The sequence below is a fragment of the Leiobunum rupestre genome, chromosome 6 (genome assembly GCF_980474605.1).
Source record: "Leiobunum rupestre chromosome 6, qqLeiRupe1.1.hap1, whole genome shotgun sequence".
NCBI lineage: Eukaryota > Metazoa > Arthropoda > Arachnida > Opiliones > Sclerosomatidae > Leiobunum > Leiobunum rupestre.
Genome location: NC_143389.1, coordinates 42,783,917 through 42,809,228, shown reverse-complemented (window position 1 = coordinate 42,809,228; position 25,312 = coordinate 42,783,917). Strand labels below are relative to the sequence as shown.

Genomic DNA, 25,312 nt, shown 5'->3' with positions numbered 1-25,312 from the left:
ATTTGGAACTTAATACTCCCTTTAAATTGACGGCTATAGCTATACTCAGTTGCAAAATAAGAAAGGCAAAATATCTAGTACTTTTGGCCGAAAGATACTAGAATAAATTTCAAATTTGACTTGTTTACGGTTGAATTTCTAAGTATGCCTGCGCCGAGGCCTGCGCGCGTTATATAATTTTGGAAAATACCGTCTATTGCGTTATATTTCAAAGTGATAATTAATTTATTAAAATAAGATTTAAAAACAGTTGTAATCATTTATTTTTAGTACTACAAATGAGGCCTACCTAAAACAATTTTGTTTGGCGAGTCCAGGGTAAGTATAGAACGGATAATGCCGAAATTACGTACATACACGTGCGATTTGACGTTTGTTTAGGAGTATAACACTAAAAATACGTTATAATGAAGCTTAAAAATAATACATTAAATATTTACTGATCACTTTGAAATTAACGCAATAGACATTTCTAAAATGGATTAATATAACACGCCTAGAAACTTTTAGAAATTTAACTGAAAATAGGTGAAATTCGAAATTCCCGCCGCCGATTTACCGGAAATTCGTGCTAGTACCTTTCCGCCAAATGAACTAGATATTTTGCCTTTTTTAACCTGCAACTGAGTTATGCAGAGTAGGATTTTGATTTTTATCATATCTAGTATGAATCTTCATTTTTTTTAGCGGTACTATCAGTCAAAACCACATTAATGCAAATGGAGATCCAATCATATCAATCAACAAAGATTGTAATTATCTTAAGATGCAATGGTGTAGCTACTGTCGTATATTTCGCAATCTGTGTTATTGTTCTTTGGCAAATTTTTATAAAAATTATCATTTTACGCGTAGATTGTTGAAGAAACGCGTTTCTAGCGCAAGACCTCAGTCTAGTGGTGGGCCATTTATTACTCCGAGACGTACATCGACGGTCGACGAAATCTTCATGGTACACGATAAAATTTGGCAATTTTGGGACCAGGAAATCAGTCATCGAATTGAGGACAAGATAAATTGTTGTTGAAGGTATTCGTTCTCTCGATTATTTCGGATTTTTTCGGGCCTAGGTCATTCCATTCTGAGTTTTGTGTTGACCTTCGGTATTGCCACGATTCAGGTGATCTCGGAACTATTCCTAACAAGGGTGTAGGGACGTTTTAGAATATGGAGGGGTCAAGCTCACTCAAACCCTGTTGTTCAAGAAATAATTGTTTTTTTTTTATGGAAATTTTTAGCTGTAGTTAAAGTGATAATTTACTGTAAAAAGGGTAAATTCTAAAGTTCAAGTGAAAATGGATAGTAACACAATATTTATTGCAATCTAAAAACATGGCGAAGTTTTAACTTTTCACGGCAATGTGAATTTTTTCTTCATTTTTTATTTTTTATTCGCTATTTTGAGTTTTTGAACTGAACCATATTTTGCAATGAGGGATATTTTTATTTCGACTATGCTGAATATGGCGCTACATAGGCCTAACACTAGGGAGATTTCCCACTCAGTTTCATAACGGCGGCCGACGCAAGCTCGGTGGCACGTTCCAAACTTCCAATTGACAGGTGACAGCGAGCGTGCCTTTATTAAATAGAATTGAGAAAGCCCCTTAATGTTGTGTGGTGCCATCTTCAGAATTGTCCGCGGTACGTTAGAGGTACAAAGACACATGATACGTCAATCGATTGGAAATATCATGCCCTCACCGTCATTGTTAACATTTGTGAGATCGGGACCCGGATGTGGGGCATTTGCCCATTTTAGTGATTTTGGGAGATTTTCGAATTTAAATGTGCTTAATTTTTTTAAATTAAGACCGACTTGGATGAATATTATATTTTTAGTTAGTACTGATCATTTCTGAACTACGTTTTCACTTGCATTAAGAAATTTTAATTTTAAGTGAGATTTCTGTCCAATTCGCGGGACCCCACAAACGTACTATTGTCATATTTGAATTTCGTGCCAATTGATACAGGCGCCATCTAACTCGTTCGTGTTTCGCTACCTTATTTCCAAAACCAGGTAACTCAAAAAATTCGATTTGTCTAAAAATTAATTTAAATTAACGTGTTCGCGTTTCGCTACCTTATTTCCAAAACCAGGTAACTCAAAAAATTCGATTTGTCTAAAAATTAATTTAAATTAATGTTTTCGCGTTTCGCTACCTTATTTCCAAAACCAGGTAACTCTAAAAATTCGATTTGTCTAAAAATTAATTTAAAAATTTTAAATTAACGTGTTCGCGTTTCGCTACCTTATTTCCAAAACCAGGTAAACTCAAAAAATTCGATGTGTCTAAAAATTAATTTAAATTAACGTGTTTGCGTTTCGCTACCTTATTTCCAAAACCAGGTAACTCAAAAAATTCGATTTCTCTAAAAATTAATTTAAATTCTTTTTCGGTAAAATTCCTCTTGGTTTATTAAGTTAATAATAATCAGAATACCTTAGGCCTAAGTCATCTAGCGACTTTTAATGCCTTTAAACAGGTGGCCGGGTTACAATGCGTAGGAGGGTGGTGGCCACGCGAGCCAACAGCTCCCTTCACTAACTATTACTACAAGAAGATTGGAAATTTGTTCTAATTTAATATTTAAAATATAGTTAATACATAGGGGGATTGTGTGTACTTAAATGTCCGTGACACCTTGTTGTTTTTTTCCATTTTTCATTTGTGTGCGGCCTTGAACCCAATTCCTGGCTACGCTACTGTCATCCCCCAAACCAAAATAAGGGCTACGCTACTGCCCTACACCCCCGGTTCGAAGTGTCAACTGACAGAACTTACAGTCAAGATTAATTGTAGCGCGAACTAAACCCATTCTTCGTCTATAAGAAATGTGTATCGAGCCACGCTACGGTGAAAATCGTTAATCGTAGTTTAGCCTCTCCCCTCGAAACATCTGTCCGATAATCGAATTCCGTTAAAAGTAAAAGCATTCGTTAAAAACTAAGAATGGATGGTGAACTAACCAAATATTCCAAGCTCCTTCCAATGTCCAGTATAGACTTGATCCCCGCCGACACCACGGTCACCGGAGTTCGACCCAATTCGGTCAAATCCGCGCTTACGTCCATGCCTTTCGAAAAATAAGTCCACAAATATTGTGGGATATACACGCGAGTACGTGACCAAATCGATTTGCTTAGAAAATACACTCACTGTCTTCTCCACCTCGATGTACTCCACCGATTCCACCGGTAGCGAAGATTGGAATGCCAGCCATTCGCGCCAAGATCATGGTACCCGAGACGGTAGTACCACCGTGCAATCCCTGAGGAATGGTTGTCGTTATTTAAAATAATTCGAAGATGACCTTTCAAGATGGACGTCTTACTTGACTGATTACGTAGGGCAAATCTCGTCTTGAAACTTTAACCGGTTTATTTCGGCCAGTAGATAGTTCTTCCAATTCCGAAGCACCCAGTCCTTAATTACCGCGAAAATTAATTACCTATTAAGGTAATTTCACGTTCCCTCATCTACATACCCACTTTAATCTTGCCGTTGAGAATGGCGATAGTAGCTGGGACGCAATTCTCAGCCCTCACTTGAGCTTCGACTTCTAAGGCGATTCTATGAAGGATAACGTTATCCTCTAATTAAATAAAATGATTAAAATGGAAAGGATCGTAAATGGCGCACTTTAAATTATCGGGGTAGGGCATTCCGTGTGTGATGATGGTGCTTTCCAACGCCACCACCGGCTTCTTTTTACTAATCGCCCATTGAATCTCCTGGCTAACTATAAAACTCTTGGTTGACACCAGGTGTCGTATTGCAGAAAGGCCACGCGGGTTGCCGCCAGTAGCGGCTAGGGACTTTCTTAACAGCATCACTGTCGCTTCGCGTTTCCAATAAACTTGTCAAAATTTGCTTCGTTTTATTGATACGACTTAAAATGGCTGAGTTTCGGGAAGTAAAACTCGTTGGCCGACTTTATCTCGCTTACTTTTTCTTGTTAAAGATTGTGTTAAAATGGGATTTTTCCTTAAGAGTCGTTTCAGATAAAGGCTCTTGGCTGACGCATTTTCCTATTTCGCTATCGCCCGTTTTATGGGCAAACTTTAAAAGCGGCGAATTTTGTTACGAAGTAGACAAGTTCGTAAGCTTGGAAACGAATTGATTTTATTACTTATACACTTTTTCGACCTAGTCGGTTTTGAAGAAACGTTTAGTTTTAGATTTAGAATTTCGGTTTGCTTTAAAGAGCCGCAGTATTATTTTTGGAACAATTGAACTCTAATTTCAGATAGCCGATCCCCTTCCGTACCTCATGATAGTAGATCAGATCAATAATAATTTGGGTTTTTAGTGTATTTCGGGGATGAAATTCTGCCAATTTTAATAAGATTTTTATATACAGAGATAGTAGCTTTGAAATTAAATTGGTTTTGGATATGGCCCCCAAATTTAAATTTATTATTCTGAAATAGAGATAACCAATGGTTTTATTAAAGTAAACAGCTTGGTAATAACCCTGAGTGTTAAAATCCCCCTATTATTTAGTTTTGGTAACTAGCAATCGTATTTCAAAGTCGCAATTTTTAGTTATTGTGCTTTAAACACTTCTCGTAGCGCCATCTATTTCAATTTATCGCGATAAATTGTTAAGACCGTTTCAGATAGATGGCGATAGCATCTCAGTCATTCTGTCCTATTACGTAATCGATATTTCAAAGGTAGCGGAAAATTTAAATAAGCGAAACGGAAAGACTTTTTTTAATGATTTATTTATTAATAAATTATTGGATCGCGACTTTACGCGGTTTTCGTTGATTAATCAACAAATTTAATAAATTATTTAACAATAAAAAAATATAAGATTCGTAGGTGATGAAACGCGAACAAAGTGGGAGGGCTGATTTCTTTTCATAGCAAAAATATATAATCAGTTCGATAAGTGTTTTTTCGTGTCTTTTTTGTGAAGCATCGCGCATTGTTGGTTATTTTAACGATATTTGAGGCACGTGGATGGGTCGTTGGATTTCGCCGTCCTCAAATCGCAAATCAGATCTAATTTGCAGGAATCCTCGCATGGTTTCCTTTCGAAAGTACTTTGCATGGTGTACATTCTAAATAAATCGCAAGATTAACTTCGAATACTTAATCTTTAACAAAGACAATTCGGGTACCTGTAGAATTTTTGGAAAAAGTTATCGTCGTCCTCGAACTTGTCTACAACTTTTCGCCATTCCTCAGGCTGTAAACTGTCCATGCCATACAAGTCTTTCGCGGAATAGGCCTTGGTCCATTCAGGAATGCATTCCGGTTTATTGTTAGCCTCCGTTAAATTCATGAAATACGTTTCGTGATCCAGTATAGCCTAAAGAGAGATCGCTCTTAGAACTAGCGTTGTATCTTGCGCCACAGATAATAATTAGGGGTTATTCCTTCTTGCCCTCTGCGCCTACCCTCGGGGACATTGTTTAGCGGACCGAATTGGGAAATATATACTGTTACGCAAAACCCTTTAGATATACTTCCTGGTTGGGACTAACTTCCTATATTTAGGTTTGATTACTAGGAATATTTCCATTGTCGTAATATTTAGCTTGGGTGAAATGATTGCAATCCCTTTTGTAGTAGTCAGAGAGATAACAACTACCAGTATTTTAAAATATAATATAATATCTTGGCAGGAATCCATACTTCTACTTGGAATGCTTATCGCGGCAGATTTTTGTCTCGGTGTGGCTGACAGTTTTTTTGACGTCACTATGCTAACTTAACAAACAACAACGTGAGAGGGGAGCGCGCGCAAAGGGGTTTTTTCTCTCGTAGGCGGGGCCAAAGCCGTCAGAGTGATCTTACCATGCACGATACGACAGGATAAGCATTCCAAGTAGAGGTATGGATTCCTGATCTTGGCCATAGAAATGATACGTGTACCGTTGAAAAATGTAAACATTTCACTGCTAAATAATATTTTGGTATTTTTCAACAATATTTTCCCACTGTAATGGTTTACGAAAAATATTTTTGAAAAGCAGCTGAAATGTTTTAGAAACTAATAAATTTAGTTGTTTATTAGCAGATGGAAACTTATGTCGTACGGGGATTATGTACTTCCGATACTACTTTTGATCTTAATATGCAATTTCCGGTATATTCCTATTTATATCGAATGAATATTTACAAAAGTGACATAATTACCAAAAGTGTGCCAATCGGACCTATTTCTTAATGAATGTTACTAGCGAAATACAACTTGGGAGGGGAGAAGGGAAAGTATGCCTTTGGAAGGGAAAGTATGCCTTTGGAAGGGAAAGTATGCCTTGGTGAGGGAAGGAAGTTAAAACCAACAATTAACGCCTCCTAGTGAGGAACGAAGGAACTAAGTAGCACTGGTCAAAGTTAGTGTATTTTTTGATTTTTCGTCGTTCTGTGGATATGCTATCGCCATCTACCTACGATATAATACCATAGACTAAAAAAATATCCAGAAAGGCGACAATAAATAGTCTTTTATGTGGTCGATCTCGGGTCGAGCATTCATTAAACCTTTAGCATACGAAAGTACAGGGATTGTCACACTTTTGGTAATTATGTCACTTTTGATATTTAAAACGTGAAAGGATGTCTTACGCGTGTACTTCCCGGATAGTTTCCGTCGACGGTGAAGATCCTGTAGCTGGGGTTGACCCCGCCGTACGTGGTGACGCTGGGGCTGACGTAAGCCACGTTGGTCGCTCGCTTTTTATTTTCCTCGTCGAAGAACAACTCGAACTCGTCGAAATGGGTGTGACCGTAGAACTGGGCCATGACCGTGCTTTCGAACCTTCGCCGCGTTTCAACGACAAATTTTACCCATTTTTTACCTCGTTTTTCCGGCTCGTTAAATTACTTCTTTTAAATAGATAAATTATTCTTTACCTGTTAATTATTCGGTAATAATTGTCGCTCCAGACTTTGATGCAGTCGGTTTTACCAGGTGGAATGTGAGATATGATATGAACCTGTTAGATTTGGGGGGTTAGACTCTTTTTTTTAAGGTTTTCATTTTGACCTTGCACCTAGGAGCAACAAACACAAGGAGACCGCGGCTAGCCTTTAAACACGCTAACGACGTGTTGTGTACAAAATTTCATTGGACGAGCCTTTACGCTGCACGTTTTACGGAAAGGGGTAAGACAATTTCCGAATTTTCCCCTTCCGACGGCAGCAGGCCCTATAGCATCTAACCAATGAAAAATGTACGCGAGAAAATGCACGACTTTTGACGGGTTGCGTTCTCCTCGCGTTTGTTGCTCCTAGCTTGCACTAACCTTTTCTCCGGCTTTTTCGGCCTTTTCTAGTTCCGCCACTAGCCAAGATAGTTGACCCGCGGGGTCAGTTGAATTGAGAAGTAGCCACCTGAGATGAATTATCGTTAATATTCAGCGAGAAATTGGTGGACAAAGACGCTTACCAATTCAAGCTGTTGCAGTAGTTGGAGTTGATGGCGATAATTCGTAAACCATTTTGAACTTTGACGGAATAGAAGCCACCCCTAAAAGAAAATAATTAATTGAAATTGAAAGTAGTTTACGATTAAGCTCGAGGTGTTTAAGACATGCACCCACTTTTGCAACGTTTTCTCCGCGCTTTTGGGCAGCCAAACTCCCCAAGTGTCCACTAATTTGTTGTAAAGCCAGGATATGTCGAACTTCCCCTTGACTTCCGGTGGTGGAAAGCTGTAAAAATACGGGGCAGTACCAGCTATAAGTATGAAATTAAAACTCCGTTATCTTTGCGCATTATCTTGACTCACCTGTTGACGGGAACGGTTTCGTGGTTACCGATGGAAGGGAAAATCGGGATGTCCTTGAATTTTTGCTTCAACAGCGAGTTGATGGTCTCGATGATGTGCAAGTTCTCAGCTCGGCTCGAGTTCCAGATGTCGTGCGGAGCAGCGTCTCCCGTCCACAGGACATAGTCGATCTGCAAACCATTGGCTCAAATGAGTAATCTCGACGTTTGACCGGGACAACCCGTTAACGAACCTTGTGATTGGCCACTATGTAGTCCAGCATGGTCACGAGGGTGGTCAGGGGGGTATCGCAGTCGTGATAGTCGCCCCATTTGCCCGCTTTCTTGTCCGAGCTGGGACTGGTTCCGTCTGAACCACGACAACAAAGGGGTTCTTTGCATTCAGAGTTGGCACCCTCCAAGTAGTAAGGGTCATAATGGATATCGGTCAGTTGCAGCACTTTCAGTACTGGCGATCCCGGCTGAAAATATCCTTTTTTAGTACGATCTATTTTGAAATTCGCGGGTCTTCGGTCTCACTTTAGGATTGGGAATCGGGACAACCGGAGGCTTGGGCGTGTCGGGTAGCGGTATGGTCCAGTTATAGAAGGGGTTGACCACTTGGGCGCAGGTGTGGCCCAAAAGAAGGCCGCAGACTTGGTCCGAGTCCAACACCGTTTCGGCCAAAACGAACAAGACTTGATCCTTGAATTAAAAATAACATTAGGCGTTAATAATAATTAATGAGTTGAGCCTATACGAACTATAAAAGTCGATATTTCGTCGCCATAATAGGTCATATATGCTTTACAATGATCGATTTTTTTTTCTAAATTTTGTCAATGAAATATTTGTCGAATTTTACACGTATGTAATGACAGATGTTACAGATGATAAATTTTCGCCTACTTTCGATATTCCGAAGTTACGTCTACACTAAGGGGAAATAATTATTTTCGATGTTGTCGTTCAATTATCTTCATATATATATATATAATTCAGGTGTCGTTCTAACGGTATTATTTCCCTCTACCTAACCATGTCAGTGCCGTGCCGTTTTTAATAATTGAGGGGGGTTTTCAACCCTCAAATGAAAATGCGACGTATTATAGGCTCCGAAGATTACCCCGCCAAACATTATTACATTCTCTTCAACGGCACTTGAAGTTGATAGATTTTTAATTGGGGTGTCGTTCTAGCGGTATTATTTACCTCTATCTAATCATGTAAGTGCCGTGCTGTTTTTAATAATAGAAGGGGGTTTTCCCCCCTCAAATGAAAATGCCATGTATTAGGCTCCAACCAACCCCGCTACATTAAACTTAAACTTTTTAAAATTGTTCCCCTGGGAATAGAGATTGGGATGAGGCTAATATTCTGGCCTGGGCAATATTGTTTTATACCTCAAGTATGCTTTTTAGAATGTTTTCCCCCGACATTGAGTATTAATTACTTTGAAAACATTGACGACTCCCTCGCAAACGTCTTCGCTGAAGAGATTCAGGGTTTTGCAGATCGTAACGATCATTGAGGCGACTTCTTCTTGCGATTTCCCCGTCTCCATGAAAGACTGCAACATCCCAACCGCGAATTTGCAACTAGCGCAGGTTGTTGACGTGGTCCGTCCCAGTTTGACATCATTGACTGCCTTTAAAAATAAAACGGATAGAACAGTTTAATTCCTTAGCTTTGTACGAAGGTCAAATTACGGATCTCGAGAACTTTAACATTCCGTGTAAAATAATTAGCGTCTATGGCGTCGTACTGAAGTCGTTAACAAGGCGTCACGAGTTTCCTTCTTGTAAAATTTCCCTCTCAACAATTTTCATTCTTTCGCGAACAAGGGGATCCAAACATACCCTTAAACTTTCTCTAACACAATGTTCCCTTAAAATAGGATTGGACATATCCTTTTCTTTATTACAATATGTATTAAAAATACTCGCGTGGCTGGCGTAACACCGTAGTGTATGTCGGGATAAAACACGCCATCGTCTTGTATATAAACCGTATAATTTATTAATTCTTCCTTAAACGTAAAAAAAGCCGCCTTTAGAAATTTGAAGGGAATAACAAAAGCTTCATTCGTGTCGTAATGATTTTAGGTTTTTCTTTTATGCCCGTATAACTGAGGAAAGCCCAAACCCCGGAACGTGCGTCTCAAAATCTTTTGTCTGTCCGAGCCTACTGCTCTGGTTTCTACGCGGTCTTTTTTGATATTTTCTGGTGTGGTCAACCCCAATATTTAATAAATTTGGCGTTGGTCAGTAGAAAGTTTGCTTTAGCGCGACGGAGTGGGTAAAGACTGCGTTTGACTTTGGCGTGGTCGGGTGAATTGGTGGTTGAGGGTCAGCTTGAACCCATCCTAAATGAGGTCAGATTAAGTAGTCGGATAATTTAGCACTGGGTCTCTCTCTTTCTGAAAGAGTCCACCCACCGCGAAATTCGGTGTCGCTTTCACGAGAGCTCCTCGACCGTGTCCACCACAAAACAGACGACCCTCAACCGTGTAAACATTTTTTCTTCTGTAGACGTTATTTCGTTATTGCGCGCTCCGTCATATTCGGTTTATATATTTACTAGAAATGTCTCTTTTTACTAAGAATTACGAATAGCTCATTACGTAATGACAAAGTACGTGTCTAAAGGTGCTCTCTTTTTTAAAATAAGCAAACCCTTTTAAGCTCTTGCTTTTTAAATGTCTGATAATCATCATTTTGTCAGGAATAAACGTAGTAGACAGGTTAAACAGGCACTAGAAAATTCGTGTTCCAAAATTGGAGAAAAAAGATGTGGGATCTCCTTTATAATTTTAAAACAATTTTAAGTCAAGTTCTATACACTCCTAATCGAATATGGAGTTCTAAATATACTTGTTGACAACCGCATTACTTAAATTCGCATTGAATATTCCTTATAATTGCCTGGTTGAAAAATAATCAAGGTAAAAGTCACTGGTGGCAAGGATCAGAGTGATAATTAGATAATTGTGTTAGGGGTGACTGAGCATACCACAGCAAACATTGATAATTAGAGATAAGGCCTACTGGTCTCAACGATTTTATCGGTCAATGATACCAATTAAGGACATTTTAATTTCAATATGTTCAATTGAGTTTACATATTGAATCGCAAACGAATTTATTGAAATTATCCCGAGAAGTGTCACCAATTAGGAATTTGTTTTGTAATATGTTAGCAATTAGCAAATTCTTGTGTCTTTTATTCATAAGAATATTCATAAGAATATTTAAAAGAATGTCGTTTTATTTGAAAAGCGTAATCTGAAGTAATGCACGGCTTATGCGAAAGTACATGGGAGCATATTGAAACCACTATGCAGTAAGACACGTAGTCTAATAGCTCGAAAATGGCTAGAGGTTTTGTTATTTTGTATTATCTGTAAAGAACCGTAAATTTGAACACCCTTGAAACGTTGAGTTTAAATTAAATCATAAGACTATCAAGCCCCCCCCCCCCCCCTAAGTTTGAATTGGGCATAAGGGCCCATGTATTCAGCACTAGACAGGCGTGAGATAAATCAAAATCAGGATCTACTCTACCATACTACCTCTTCCAGTAGCTTGCATTGGGGGATTTATTTTTCAGTTTTTCACCACCAGGTGGATTCACGTAGCCTGTTTGTTCGTTAAACGTTAAAATCTCATTCGTTTCAAACTTAGGGGGGCCATTATAGTCTTATGATGAAATATTCTTATGTATATTGCAGCGTACGAAAGTACTCTTTTAGATAGCTGCTAAATGAAATTTTAACGTACTAAACCAAAACATAACCATAATTGGTTGTGCTGCCTGGTCCAGGGATAAATTATTCCAAAGAAATAGTTTAAAAGCAGTATTCTGCATGAAACAAAACAATCTGATATTGTTCAAATTAAACAAAACTAAGTTTGGGATAAGGCCCTAGATTAATTTCATGAAGAAACAGATAAAGAGAAAAATTATAAAATTAAAATGTCCAAATTTCGGTTTAAATTCAACATTTTTAAAATGCCAAATTGAATCGGTCAAATTATACTAAAATTGGAAACTTATTGGAATGAAAAACGGTTAGTAAAATAGTACTAACAAGGAGACATCCCGGGGTGTTTCTCTCCTAATGTACCTTGAAAGCTCCTTAAGGGGAAAGTTTCAATGGTCATTCGTTTTTCCATGACAACCGAAAATGTGTTTCACAACTCAAATTTAAACTTTCTCTACGTAAAATAGCACGGGAACATCACGGTTTACTATTTTAAAAAAATTCAAAAACTAAAATTTTGGCAAAACAAATTGGTAAAATCGATAAAATTGGGTAATTGATTTTACCCAATTTTAACGAATTTGGCAAAGAACCCTTACAAACCATGATTTCCCCATGATTTTTTACGTAGAGAAAGTTTAAATTTGGGTTGTGAAAAACATTTTTGGTTGTTATGGCAAAACGAATGGCCCTTTAGGACCTTCCAAGGTACATGGGGGTCTACTTAACCCCCGAGTTTGAAAGAAATCGGGGAGAAACACCTCGGGATATTCAAGCATTCTGGAATTGAAAATTTTAAACAAGAACAATTCAATATCTTGGATTTTGGAGGTAAGCTGCCAACTGATATTAGCCTACTCTGAAATAAATTCAAACGCAATTCCAGCAAACGAAATCGAAGAATATCGTTTTATGTCAATAAGAGTTGAGGAAATAATTTCCGTTCAAGGACTGCGCCAATATCGAAGCAATACGATAAGATATATAATCATCGAGCTCTCGTCCCATTGACATCGTGACTCGCGAGGCTATCGAACAAAGCAAAGGTCCTTTATTTCCATCAAATGATACGGTTGCCATAACGGCAGAGTCGAGTTTGATAAACTTCCTTATTCGTTAATCAACTCTCGAACTTTGACTGGCTTTTGGTTTTGTTTCGGAAAAACAACATCGCGCTATATTTTCACCCGTCCTTAATCGGGAGTGAAAAACCGATAAAAAACAATGGCTCTTAATCGCTCATTGGTTTCCATACGCGGATAATAGTCTCAATCGCTTTAAAGCAAAATAAGTCTTTCTCCGTCCTTTGGATAAAACCATCGGCCGGATATTTTGACCTCGAAACCGAGATTTTTAAGTAATAATTGTTTATTTCAAAATATAATATTTTTTCGTAGCGCGTTTCTTAAATAATTGTCCTTCGAATGAACTTTCGAAGAAAAATAGCGAATATTTATTTTAATAATGGGGTGACTACCGCTTGGATGATTTCAAACTCCGTTGACATTATAATACGATGACTTGGTATATTTTCCGATCGCGAATCGTTTCCTCGAAATGTATTTCCTACGAATATTAGCAAACAAATAATTGCTTTTTCGCAACCGAAATCGTTTTTTCTTTCCACACGATTTTTGATTGTTACGGTGACAATATATCGTGGTTCGTCAAGTTAAATTTTGGGTTATTGACCAGTATGTTATGACATCGTTTGTATTCTTTTCCTAGGTAATTTAAATACGCCCTTGGCATTTACGTTCTTTATTATACTCAATGATGGCGCTAATTTTAAACCTTTATTATTATTATTATATCAGCTATTCTTAATTGAGACCCCATTGGAAAGGTTTGATAGTTGAAGTAAACGTTATGACTTGTAAATGTGGCCGTGGATATGGTTCATGAAATGCCACTTTCACTAGTCAGTTCTTGCTAATTTCGGAAAATATTAAACATGTATCTATGTAATAATGTTTTTGTTGTGGGATTTTTTCTGATCGATTGAGCGTTGATATTTTCGTTCGCGTGTGGTTTTGTTTATACCGGTACTATTCCAAACATTATTTTTTTGCTAACAACATTTAAATTTCTAATTATAAATATAGGAATATCTATTTGAATGAAAAATTTAAAAATTAGGATAAATGCGTGTAGCTATTTATAGTGATATCGGCAAGAGGTACTTTTTGCTAAGCTTTAAAGGCGATTTTAAGTTGGTCGTTGATTAATAAAATAAAGGCCAATGACATCACATTATTAAAGTTAGGCGAAAGTGAAAGTTATCCGCAATTTAGTCTTAAAATTTATACAAAAGTATTTTATTTTGTTTAGGGTTTAGCTTTTTTTATCCCTTTTCGTAATGGACTAATCTACTTATTCGTCAATTTTATCATCCTTTGCATTGCAGTCCATATAGGTGTTTCCTTTTAACGTATTTTTTTTTTCAAACTTATTCTACGACCACAGTTTTTGATCTTTTAATAAAATCGAAAAATTTATTATTAAATTCATTTAAATAGTTTTTATTTTAGTAAATTCTTCATTTTATTTCCATATATATAATTAATATTTTAAGTGCATTGGTTATACAAATTATAATTTAAATTAACCCTCTTAATTTAATTTAGCTCTAAATTGGAATTGCTATGGAAACTATTCGCGTAAATTTTTATAATTCAACTGGATTCACAGCCCGAGTACGACCATTAAGTATGATCAAGAAAGTAAAGTAGACTTACCCCTTTTATATTGAGAACTCCGAAAACATAAGAGAGCATTTTCGGAATGAAGACTTGTTCAGATCCCGGTGGTGCGCCATGGACGGTGTTGCTCTCTTCCGGTTCTCCGGATGCGATGAAAGAGGCCCCATTGCTACCGACCACGAAAATCGAAAGGGCCAACAAAGTCCATTTTAAGAATTTAATCGTGATCATTGCTTCGTCGCGATGGTTTCCCTTCTGTCGCGAATACAATATTGAATCTTAATTAAAAAAAACACGAAATGAGGAACAACAGAATTAAGGCATTTCACGGAGACAGTTTTCTCCGTGTCGGGTTCGCGGGATTCAAGTGACAACTGAAGTGAAATTTCGAAGCAGTTTCGGAGCGGATGAAATCGAAGATGTTTGGCTCCGTGCTAGTCTCGCACGAGGAAAATAACGGCGTATTTTGACACGCTATATCTTATTAAACTGTCGAAGCGAAATTCCTTAATTTTTCCCCCTTTTCAAAAAAGCATTAAAGCAAATATAAAAATATTTCTACGGGGAAATTTAAAAATCCTGGTTTCCCTGGCTAATAATAGAGTTACTTTCTGCCTGTCTTCTTAAACTTACCGTTAAATTTTCTCCAATCAAATGCCCATTGGCGATCACGTCGAGTTTTGTTTAAATAAACTGCGGAGTGGTATTTATAACAACTATTTAAAGATGCGAGGAAGAAATATTTAATTCGGCAATATTTTTGAACGAACTTGACAGTGGTATTTGAGCGTTGTAGGTCGGGAATCGCGAAGAACTTGGTATTTATTTGACAGTCCCTCCCCCCCCCCCTTTTACTTTCCGCCCTTTTGCTTTCCCCCTTTGAGGATACCCGGGCTAAATAGTAGAGGAAGATATTCATAAACGTAAGAGAGATTATCCGATCGAGATTATCCGTGATAACGTGATAATACTGAGGGAAACTCAAAACAATGGTTTGTTGAAATTAAGTTAAACAACCAATGTCACGGTTTTTATCGTAAAGGTGGTACGTTATCTGATTTGTTACTGATTACGATTTCTACTGTCAATTAATTCTATCGTCACTTTTATTTGCATCGAGCTTCGTTCACATTAGAACTATGTTGTTTAATTATTGTTCTTGGCCAAACTATTTTATTGTAGTGTTGTTAATTTCAGGAAAAATAAAATGCGGAAAAATTTCCAGAAAATTTTCCGCAAATCAGAAAAATAAAAATTGAAACATAAATTACTTTTTAAGGGTTTTTAATTTTTTAACTTTTTATCGATAAAAAATGTCTAATAACAGTAAACATACTACAAAATATTAATAGTGTTACATTTTTAATCAGTTTAAAGCTAGTCTAAAGGTTTAGTTTTACTTTTAGATTCCAAAAAATGAGGCGAAAGTGCCGTTTTATTTGAATTTGCAAACAATTTATTAGACTAATCATGGAATTAAAATTTTTTTTCGGGAGATAACTGAAAATTTTCCGGATTACAACACTATTTTATTGCGTAGTACGCAGGGTTGCCCGAGTTAAATCAAATGATTTTTTTAATCATTTATTTAAATCACCTATTATACTTCAATGTATTTATGATGCTAGTCCAATGAAATTCGTACACAACCCTTCGTTAGCGTGTTTAAAGGCTAGCTGCGTTCTCCTTGTGTGTGTTGCTCCTAGCTGCCATAGTGGCATAAACGATGCGCTTAATTGGAAGACCAATTAAAGTACTGATAACTTGACCAACAAAAGTTGTAAAGTGTGAAAGCCCCTTCAAGATCCCTGTACGTATCTGACGCGCATTTATGGTTCCGCGTTAGAGGGTTGAATACTTATACCTCAGCGATAAACTTATAGTTTAATGGAATAATATAATATTAATGGAGTCAATTCAAAGGGTGTATGGGCGGGTTGCGTAAGAAAATAGGTGAGGTTAAGCTAAGCGCTGGATACGGGAACCTCGGAACTCTTAGATTGCAGCGAGATTAAAGAAAGCACCGACGCGACGTTCCCGTTTATAACCTGTACCCTAAGTAACATAATAACTATAAGTATGACAAATAGCCTAGATTATCAGCGAACTGATTTTCACAGTTATTGGACAATTCAGTTTCCGTTCAGCCGATAGCCCCCTAGTGTCAAAAGTATGCCCAAATAGAAATGTACTAGTACCAAGGACGATAATATACTACTCAGTTCAGTTGCGAGTCCAAGTCGTAGCTGGGCGGGGAGGGTCAGTGTTGAAAATAGTTTCACTTAGAAAATTAGCATTGAAACTATAGGAAGTGTCATACTTATAGTTATTATGTTACTTATGCCTGTACTTAACTTATAAACATTTTTGAAATTTAATCGAGCGTAATCACTACCTGTGTACTTAGGCAAAGGTCTTTAGGGAGTTACAATTGTCTTTAATTTCACAGAAATAAATATACAAATGAACCTTCTAATATTCGAAGAATGTGGGGTGATATTGATAAGCGTTAATTCGGTTTTATCAATGACTAACGTTGTATAACTTGTAAATGATAGAACGAGTTTAGAGCTTGATGATATTAGATAAGATACGGCGCCTACAAACAAATGTATCAGAAAAATAAAACGACTTACCCAATGAAAAATGCCTTTAATTCGGCGAGTAATTGGAGTTAAAACTGAATAAAAACGCGACCGGAAATGCCAGAAATTTAAAATAATACTTCTAATAGTATTCTCCGCTCCGACTTCATCACGTCGTTAGTCTCTTCTCGATTCTCATTTGAAAGGCCATTAACGAACAGTGATGAACGCTTATGGGCGCTCGCGATATATCAAGTCAGCGTTCACAAATAGCGCGTATATTCGTAAGACGTTGTTACATCTTTGGCAAAACTACGACACTGAAGAACAGCGCTGACTAGGTTGGAGAAGAGAGGGAGTGATGGTTGCGTCAAAGGGGGGGGGGAACGGCTCTCGGGACTGCGGCTATACAGGCAGGAAGTAGACTCTTCGCCAAGAGGAGACCAGGACGTTATGACTCCAACCGTTACGCCAGACTACCAGCGTTGGAATCTGGGAGGGGCGGGAACGTTGCCCGTCTCCATCCCCCTAAACGCGCTGAGGGAAAGCCAACTCTCATTCAACGAGGGGGCCAGAACGGGGTTTCTCCTTTTAGACGCGCCACCTCGAGGAATATACGACTGGTTTTTCGGGAAAGGTTTCCCTCTCCGCGCCGAAATAGTGTCTATTTTAGTGACTGACAGACTTTACCCCTTTTACAACCTGGATTTAACTACCAGGAACGGAGATTTTCGAGTATAACATCGTCGGATTTAGCCGATGGTGTCATTGACCTTGAGTGGAATTGTGGAAACCCGCGTGGCTCGATACCATTCTCCGCCAGGGAATATACATACCTATTACCGGGGATTGCCCTACAATCATTTTTTTAACGGTATCGAAAGTTCGAAGCGCACACTGCCCCTTATCCCAAGGCGAAATGTTACCACTATTTTCTACTCCCCTTTTCCTGACATTCCTTGACGTTTCTAAAACGGTCGGCCGTCAGCTGGATAAGTTCTACAAACGCCTCAACTTAGAATAATTTACGTAATTTCTCTAGGGTCGCGCGTTAGGCGAAATTGTTACTACTTTCTTTCGCGGGCGAAAATATTAATTTATAAATTAAAAATTACCTACGCCTTTTGTAAAACCGTAAGAAAATTTGACTTTATGACTTTATCGGAATTATTCAAATTTATTTTGGACAGACATCGCTATGTTATGAAGTTAGACGGCCCAAAATTGTAGTCTTCCTCCATGGGAGGCTAATGGGGAATATCGAGATGTCTGTCAGTTACGGTTTGTTTATAGGCGTTACCACAATTTTCAGATCAAAATTCTGACTATTCCTTGACCATTTTAAGAGATTTTCCCTGAATTTTTAAGGTCAAAATTAGTATTTTGTATTTTACGTCGATCAGAAGTTAAGAAATTTAAAAAAATTTTTGCAATGTTGAAAAAATTAGCTAAACTTTCAAGGAAATAAATGATAAATAAAGAATTTGTTATAGATCTAGAGTAAAATTACCTTCAAAAAGTGTCAAGAGAAAATAGAATTCCCTGACCGTTTACAAATTCTTAAAATTCCTTGACTTTTTAGGCCCATTTTTAAATTCCCTGACTTTTCACAGATTTCTGGCAACCCTAATAAATGTAAACAAACGAATTGGCGATGATATTTTTATTTCCAATGATAAGAAATGTTTACAATTTTTCTAACGGTTTGGGTTTAAATTTCACTTTCATTCGCTCGGAGGCTTGGTAACAGAAATTGGTTCCGTACAATTTGATAAGTTTGTCGCGAAATTCGAAGGCGAAAATGTTTTTCTTTTTGGGGATGATGACGATTTTGTCCTTGTGCGTTAATATTTTGAAGGTGTTTCTGGTCTCCTGAACCACTAAACCCCTTTGGCCCCTCAATGTGGAGCAGTTTGAGTCGGCGACGACCATGTAGCAGCCGTGGTAGTCGGCGCGAACGAGTTTGGTGTATAGTTGATTCTTATCGGATGTATCTCCGAGAACTTGCTCCATGTACCGCTTCCACATCAAATGAATGGGATAAAATTCGGAGAATTTGAGCCCGTCCTTGCCAATCTTAAAGATGGAATTCTTCGTTTCTCTGTCGAGGTTATTTTTCTTTCGCGGATTCTTTTTCCTCTCGATTTTCGAGACAGATGCTTCCAATGAAAAAGAATGGACGCTGAGCGTAGATTCTTCTAAACTCTTCTTGGGAATGGTCTTCTTGAGATAATTTTCGACGAACTTTCCCGGAACTTCCGTTAGTCCGATTTCGGGAGCGACGGAGCTAACCCCTGGTGGTAGCTTTTCCATGATCGCTAATAATAAATAAAAAAAAATTAAAAATATTTTGACGTTCGATTGCGCAACCAGTTACGCGTACGAAAAGATCCCCCCCCCCCCCCCACCTTCTTCTTTCTCTCTTCGACGTGATTCACGATCAACACGCGAGAATTGACTTTTGTCTTACGTCATTATTTTTAATCACAAATACGGGATGTGAAATTCGAATGCCTGCCGCCTGCGCAACCCGATTCGATTTAAATATTCCTTCGACCTTTAACTGAGGCAAAGGCAAACTCACTGGGGGATTAAAGAAAGAAATTGATATAAACACAAAATTACACCATCCTAGGAAATCGTAATAGCTTAAAAAGAAAGGTGAATTTTTGGGGTAATCTTTCTGCGAAGTGAGAGAGTTCGGCGCGCACGAGGCATCCTACTCGTTCCTCCCCTCCTCCTTAATAAATTGCTGACGTCATCTTCGGAAAGGAAGGTCATTCGATGAAAAGTGCGAGGGAAGAGAGAATATATTACCGCCGCGGGACGCCACCGTCGCCTTCGAGCGCAAAGCGCGATCCCTATATTGCCAGTCTGGGAGAGGCCATTTTGCTGTCTCCTTGAGTTGAGAAGTTCTTCGTTCGACAGTGCTCTGACGATTCGCGCGAACTGGATTGTGTCCAGTCTATTTTGGTTTCAATGAGCAGCGTAGCAGCGGTGAGATAGCCATTAAATTAATTAACCCACCCTAATGATTGGTATAAATACCGTAGTATACTTCAATATTACGTAAACGCCCTTGAGGAACTGTCGGGGACACGGGGTTACTATTGATCCAAGGCTTAACTTGTACTCTTCGCGTTTTTCGGGATGGTCGATTTTGAAAGAGAAGGTTTTTTTTCAAGGACGAAATATTCAACATTTAATCTAGAATATATTTAATTAGTACTTTTTATTCGGGTGTACAATAGAGGATACGAAATATGTTACAAACCTGTGCGTTATTCATCGACGATACAGCTGTAGAACCTCATTCGGAGCCAGTACGGTTGTGCTGCATGACGTTTATATAGGGGTAATGTGGGGAAGAAGCTATGGCAGGATGGATACGAATTTGTGAGCCGTGGCGTTGACCCCAACTCATATAGTTAGTTTTAATGGGATTTCAACCCCAAATGTTATTTATCTCCTTTGTAACGATCTTTTGAAGCTACTAATAATTATCTGAGTTATATACCAAATGCGGTTTAAATAATACTTGTTCTCAGAAATTTTTGTAGTGGGATGGGTTTATGTTTAAAAACCATTTGATTGCTTTTCCTTTGTAGCCTAATTTATGTTTTTGTTTAAATTATGCTATAGTTAACAGAAGAAATACGCCATACTTTGATGGAGCACCTGAAAGCGAGCGGGGAGTACTGCAGGGCTCAGCACAAATAAATATTGTGTAGCTTAGAATTTGAGAAAAAAAAAAGAAAAGATATATTAATTTCCTCGCAAGTTTGTATATATTTTTTGAAAATACCTGAAGATTGAAATTCAGTCTTTTGAGAGTCTGGAAAAGTCCATCAGGATCAACCAGTTTCCTCTATAAAACTAGTTCTACTTCAATGGGCTAAAGAAACGAAAAACTTTTTCTATTGAGAAAGATATCAAAAACAGTTTAAAAAAACCTCGTCCCCGTAACACTTGTTATTTTTATACGTAATTTTTCGATTATTTTGGAAAAAGAAAACACCACTAAAAAAATACCATTTTTGGTATAAGGGGATTTTGGAATTTCTCATAAATCAAATTAAAACTCATTCGTAATTGGACAGCCCTTAAAAAGAATTATAAAGAAGTTCTAAAGTGAAAATCTTAAAGGAGAAATTAAATTTAAACGGACTGCTCTGGTGCTTTTGTGTTTTAAAGTTTTACATCAACTTTCGGGAAGATACTCTTGTTTATTCTTCAGCTTTTTCAATCGCCCACCTTCAATTATTAGCCAAGTTAAACCAAAGAAACTCTCGAACTTCTTGCGTTGCAAGCTCATCTAGCTGTTTCGTTTTTATTTCTTAACTAAAACCGAAAACTAAACTTTTTGCTTTCTGAGAGGGGCTTTGGAGCCCGGCAAATTATGAGCACAATGAAGCAAAAGACAATGAGGTTGGGACCGTCCGAAATAACTTTTAAAAACATGCGGTTTCTCATCATGGATAGACCAACAGATTCCACCATTCCTGCCTTTCTAGAGGTACGTATTGCAAATGTTTTGAGTTAAGTAAAACTTTTTACTAATTAGGTATTTTTACGTGTTTTTCAGGAACTAAAGTCAAGGAATGTGAAGGATGTAGTCAGAGTCTGCGAACCAACGTACAAAACTGATATGTTAGAAAAGCAAGAAATTAAAGTACACGTAAGTATTCTTCATATTGTAGCAAATTTAAAAGTGATAGACTAACCGAAATGTCTTAATTACAGGACTGGCAGTTCGATGATGGGTCTCCTCCGCCTGCCAAAGTAGTGGACGATTGGTTTGAATTGTTACGTGACAGGTTCAGGGAAGATCCTGAATGTTGCATCGCCGTTCATTGTGTAGCGGGACTTGGCAGGTAAGCTACTTTCTGCAACACTTTATTTCAATTTGCCTTGATTAACTCCATACTTCATGTGTTGTCTCTTTTATCCATAGGGCTCCAGTTCTGGTGGCTCTTGCGTTGATTGAACTTGGAATGAAGTACGAGGATGCAGTGGAGCTCATCAGAGAGTGAGTGATACCATTTTATTTATTTATATGTCATCCGTTTGTTCTATAAACTCATGCCTGCAATAAGCACGTAGTTGCATGTCTGTTGGTTGTGATTGGGTTTGTGTTGCTTTCCTTGCAATTTTAGGGATATTATTGTTTTTGGGGCTATTGGCAAGATTTCGTTATTGAGTTATAGTGGCATATGAGAATGGGTTTAGTTTTGGTTTATTTCTCCACCGGTTGGTTTTTGGCTTCCGTTAAAATGCTGTATAGTGATTTTTGCCAATACATTGCTGAAAATTTTTATTTTGGAAATTCTTTTGGGCATATTCACTTGACTTCCATTATTTGTTTGCTTTGGTTTATTTGCAAGTATTTTGGTAACATTACGTAATTTCATTGGCTTGCTTCTTCGGTGTAGTTAGTTTTTTTCCGCAAGGTTAAAAGTTCTGGCTTTAAATTGGTTTAGTCTGCAATTTCTTGACGCTAGCCATCTGTATTTCTTGGCACGCGGATGATTTTGCATCCTGAATTGTTCTAAAAGATTCGGAGCTTCTTGTACCGTATTCCCATTTGGTTATCCATCAAAGTTAATTTTTGCCAATAGTGGCGTTTTATTTATAGGAGTTTTTTTTTATTTGGTCAGGAAGCGGAGAGGGGCAATTAACGCAAAACAGCTTTCCTATCTTGAAAAGTACCGTCCTAAATCCAGGCTTAAGATCAAGAATGGCCAAAAACAATGCTGCATTCAGTGAACTTTTTATATCTTTTTACGGTTTTTCAACTCCCCCTCTTGGTTAACTTCTTTAGTTTTTGGTGTGTCTTTTTGACTATCGGGAGGAAAAAAGAGTGCACTTTGGCAAAGAGTCAACAAGCCCACTGGTGTTATTTAAGAAATGGGAGATTTCTTTCAAAAAACTTTTTAAAATTGTGCTAGTGAAATCTTTCCAAACGGATCTAATTGGGGGTAAACAAGAAATTGCAATTTATTTTTTGTACCTGTAATTTCGTTGAAAGATTTAGAATAATTCTCTTTAAGTATTAATATGACTAAGGGGGCTTTCTTTAGGCATAATGTTTTTTTTCGCGGAAAGACTTTTAATATCCCCGTAATATTTAAGACACGGGGAATTAAAATAAAATCACGCTTAAGACACTGGTGTATGTAGAGGAACTAAAACGGTATTTCGTAAAAAGTGTTCTTAGACTATTGGTATTACGTTTTCCCCTACCTTTAGATATATTTTATCAATTGCAAGATGATAGGCCTAAATAGTTGAAAATAACTGCCTTAGTTTAGGATAATTGTAATTAAATTGCGTTAGTAAATTAACTGGAGTGGAATTTTTTGGTTTTCCCTTTAAAAAAAAATATGCATTCCAGTTTAAAACATCGCATGTTTTTAATTCTCAGATAAAAGTTTCAATCGTTATGAATTATTTTAGAAAATTCTAGAGTTTTTCCTGTCCGTAGGTGCTATCTATTCTGTTTTTCATAAAATTCTTTTAAGAATATGTTTAAAATTTATCAATTTTCATCTGTTTTAATAGAGGAGCATCTTAAAGCCTGATTATTTTTGATTTAAAATTTTTGGTAATTGCACAAAAAAATATGGAGAAACTGCATGGCAGTCCTTTTATTAATTTTTTTAAAAATTGTCATTTTCTTAAAATTTAAATATATTCTATACTTACCCGAAATTTCAAGGACAAAAATAGCACCAATAAGAAAATATTATAATTTTTACTTTTTACCAGACAGTATTTTTCATTTGTTGAATAATATTATTATTATTATTTACCCTAAAATCTTTTACAAGCATTTCCCGACGACACCTATTTAACCACCCGCAATCTTTATTATGATTTTGTTTTTCATTGAAAATAATCTAGTTGTGATGAATACCTCTTACATTTTATTTAAATGAACTTTAGGTTTTTTATTTCTCTTAAATTTGGCTATAATTGGCTATAGTCAAATTAGGAGCCGCAGTAGCGTAACAGTAATTGCCAATGCAAAAATTTAACGAGGCTTTTTTCTGTATTAACAGTGTTTAAATGTGAAAAAAAAAGTAATTACGTTCAATAATTTTGAACATGGAAAAAAATATATAAAAATTTAGACTTAGCTCAATAATTTAAAACGTTTAGACGAGAAATTATATTCTGTTGGTTGATTTAATATCTGCAGTGAGTTAAATTACTATTTATAGAAATAAACAAAAAAATCGGTGTTTTATAGGTTTGGTGATTTTTAAAGAAGGTAAAAAACAATGCTAATTATGAAATATAAATGGTCGTAACAATATGCAAATTGATATTTAAAAAAAAATTAGTAGAATTTATGTTGGTTTTATATGAGAAATTATTCAATAGAAACAGGCCATTTTCTTGTCAAAAAAACAATAGCGACATCAGTTTCATCTTTTTTTTACGAAAAAAAGATGGTCTTGCGGCCTTTTTCTTCCCCGAAATTGTGATTTGAACTCCGTTAAAAGAATCCCCCACGTGCCACAAAACAATACGAAAAAATGAACACCTAAATCGTCTTTTTTTTTCGAAAAAGGTTGATTCTGATGGACTTTATAAGAAACAAATTTTCAAATGAAAAATAACCAATTGATTTTAAATACAATTCCAGTGATCGTACCAATGTAATAATTGTTGTATTTTAATAAATGACGCATTAGTTTGATCACTTAAAAAATTGTGGTCTTGATTTTGTACTGTATTGATGGGAAGTGACCATTTTTCGCGACTTTTTTTTTGCTGTAGGGACAATGTTGGTTTGAAGGTCCTGACAGTGTTGTCCTGAAATCGAGGTTGCGTCTGCGGCTGCTCCCTTTCCAGAATTATTTATTCGTTGCGGTTTTCGAATAATTCTAATTTTCCCGCGTTTTTGGTTCTCTAATATCGGATTTCAAAAAACAATTTCGCAATTTGAAAGTAAAAATTTTGATTTAAAAATATTGGCGATTCTAATATCTCAATAATCCTTTAGATTTATTAGCGTGTTTACTTCCATTTAAAAAGTAGGATTAATACTCTACCTGGGTAGAAAACGTTGTTCTTATAATATCCTTTATAATACTACGTCGGTAACCGATTAACCGTTATCGGTTATTGCGCTTGGAAGCGTAATTCCCCTGTACCCAAGAATTATGATGGAAGACGGTATCTGCAAGGAACTAAAAAATAAGCTTTTGCCTGTAAAATCGTGGAAAATTTCTCAGTGAAATGTAACTACTAAATCGTCTTCTAATTATCACGTAATTGGTACTCTCTTATCATTGCTTAAGAGAGCTATTACACGGTGGGAGGTTGTGGCTTTTGTTATCTGCCTGTCCTGGGGGTTACGCGCTCACGGAATCGACTTTGGAATTTTGCCACTTCAATTTTTAACCTCGAAAAAAGCGTCCGTCTTTAAATTTAGCCTCATCATGGTGGGTCTAAACCAGATGCTCGCTTGTTCAAAACAAAATTCCAATCAACCCCGTTTTTTTCTGCCAAATTCGCAAA

At 37.0% G+C, this 25,312-nt stretch overlaps 4 protein-coding genes across 12 annotated transcripts in view; 1 reads left to right on the top strand and 3 right to left on the bottom strand.

Moving 5' to 3' along the window:
* The window catches only part of LOC149941047 (uncharacterized), a 46,500-nt gene extending 42,549 nt beyond the window's left edge, over nt 1–3,951 (bottom strand). For both annotated transcript variants that reach the window (XM_090179932.1, XM_090179931.1), the window contains exons 1-5: nt 3,648–3,951; nt 3,493–3,578; nt 3,340–3,431; nt 3,165–3,276; nt 2,975–3,081 (exon numbers count right to left, since the gene is read on the bottom strand). In XM_090179932.1, coding sequence (XP_090036058.1) covers nt 2,975–3,081; nt 3,165–3,276; nt 3,340–3,431; nt 3,493–3,578; nt 3,648–3,838 — 588 coding nt within the window. In that variant the 5' untranslated portion in view covers nt 3,839–3,951. The remainder of the gene's footprint in view (nt 1–2,974; nt 3,082–3,164; nt 3,277–3,339; nt 3,432–3,492; nt 3,579–3,647) is intronic.
* Nucleotides 889–24,493, top strand: PRL-1 (protein-tyrosine phosphatase 4A family member PRL-1). 2 transcript variants are annotated; one of them, XM_090179940.1, is made up of 6 exons: nt 889–1,029; nt 20,426–21,299; nt 21,369–21,461; nt 21,527–21,657; nt 21,738–21,812; nt 22,441–24,493. In XM_090179940.1, the coding sequence occupies exons 2-6, from the start codon at nt 21,183–21,185 to the stop codon at nt 22,547–22,549; spliced, it is 525 nt and encodes a 174-aa protein (XP_090036066.1). In that variant the 5' UTR covers nt 889–1,029; nt 20,426–21,182; the 3' UTR covers nt 22,550–24,493. The 2 variants fall into 2 exon arrangements, with proteins under 2 accessions (XP_090036066.1, XP_090036065.1); XM_090179939.1 differs by lacking the exon at nt 889–1,029 and adding an exon at nt 19,635–19,780.
* On the bottom strand, nt 4,717–17,118 carry LOC149941046 (sphingomyelin phosphodiesterase-like). Of its 3 annotated transcripts, none has more exons than XM_090178033.1 (13): nt 16,835–17,118; nt 14,235–14,453; nt 9,187–9,381; nt 8,274–8,438; nt 7,988–8,215; nt 7,756–7,925; nt 7,568–7,678; nt 7,414–7,494; nt 7,271–7,358; nt 6,879–6,961; nt 6,591–6,783; nt 5,138–5,328; nt 4,717–5,077 (listed from the first exon to the last, which is right to left on the bottom strand). In XM_090178033.1, exons 2-13 carry the CDS (start codon nt 14,427–14,429, stop codon nt 4,954–4,956), a joined length of 1,824 nt encoding a protein of 607 aa, XP_090034159.1. In that variant the 5' UTR covers nt 14,430–14,453; nt 16,835–17,118; the 3' UTR covers nt 4,717–4,953. The 3 variants fall into 3 exon arrangements, with proteins under 3 accessions (XP_090034159.1, XP_090034157.1, XP_090034158.1); XM_090178031.1 differs by lacking the exon at nt 16,835–17,118 and adding an exon at nt 14,832–15,022; XM_090178032.1 differs by lacking the exon at nt 16,835–17,118 and having other exon boundaries at nt 14,235–14,708.
* On the bottom strand, nt 18,432–20,125 carry Pop4 (ribonuclease P/MRP subunit POP4). Of its 5 annotated transcripts, none has more exons than XM_090179936.1 (2): nt 20,058–20,125; nt 18,432–19,101 (listed from the first exon to the last, which is right to left on the bottom strand). In XM_090179936.1, the coding sequence occupies exon 2, from the start codon at nt 19,094–19,096 to the stop codon at nt 18,470–18,472; it is 627 nt and encodes a 208-aa protein (XP_090036062.1). In that variant the 5' UTR covers nt 19,097–19,101; nt 20,058–20,125; the 3' UTR covers nt 18,432–18,469. The 5 variants fall into 5 exon arrangements, with proteins under 5 accessions (XP_090036062.1, XP_090036063.1, XP_090036061.1 ...); XM_090179937.1 differs by lacking the exon at nt 20,058–20,125 and adding an exon at nt 19,368–19,593; XM_090179935.1 differs by lacking the exon at nt 20,058–20,125 and adding an exon at nt 19,167–19,400.
* Nucleotides 24,494–25,312: the final 819 nt, after the last annotated feature.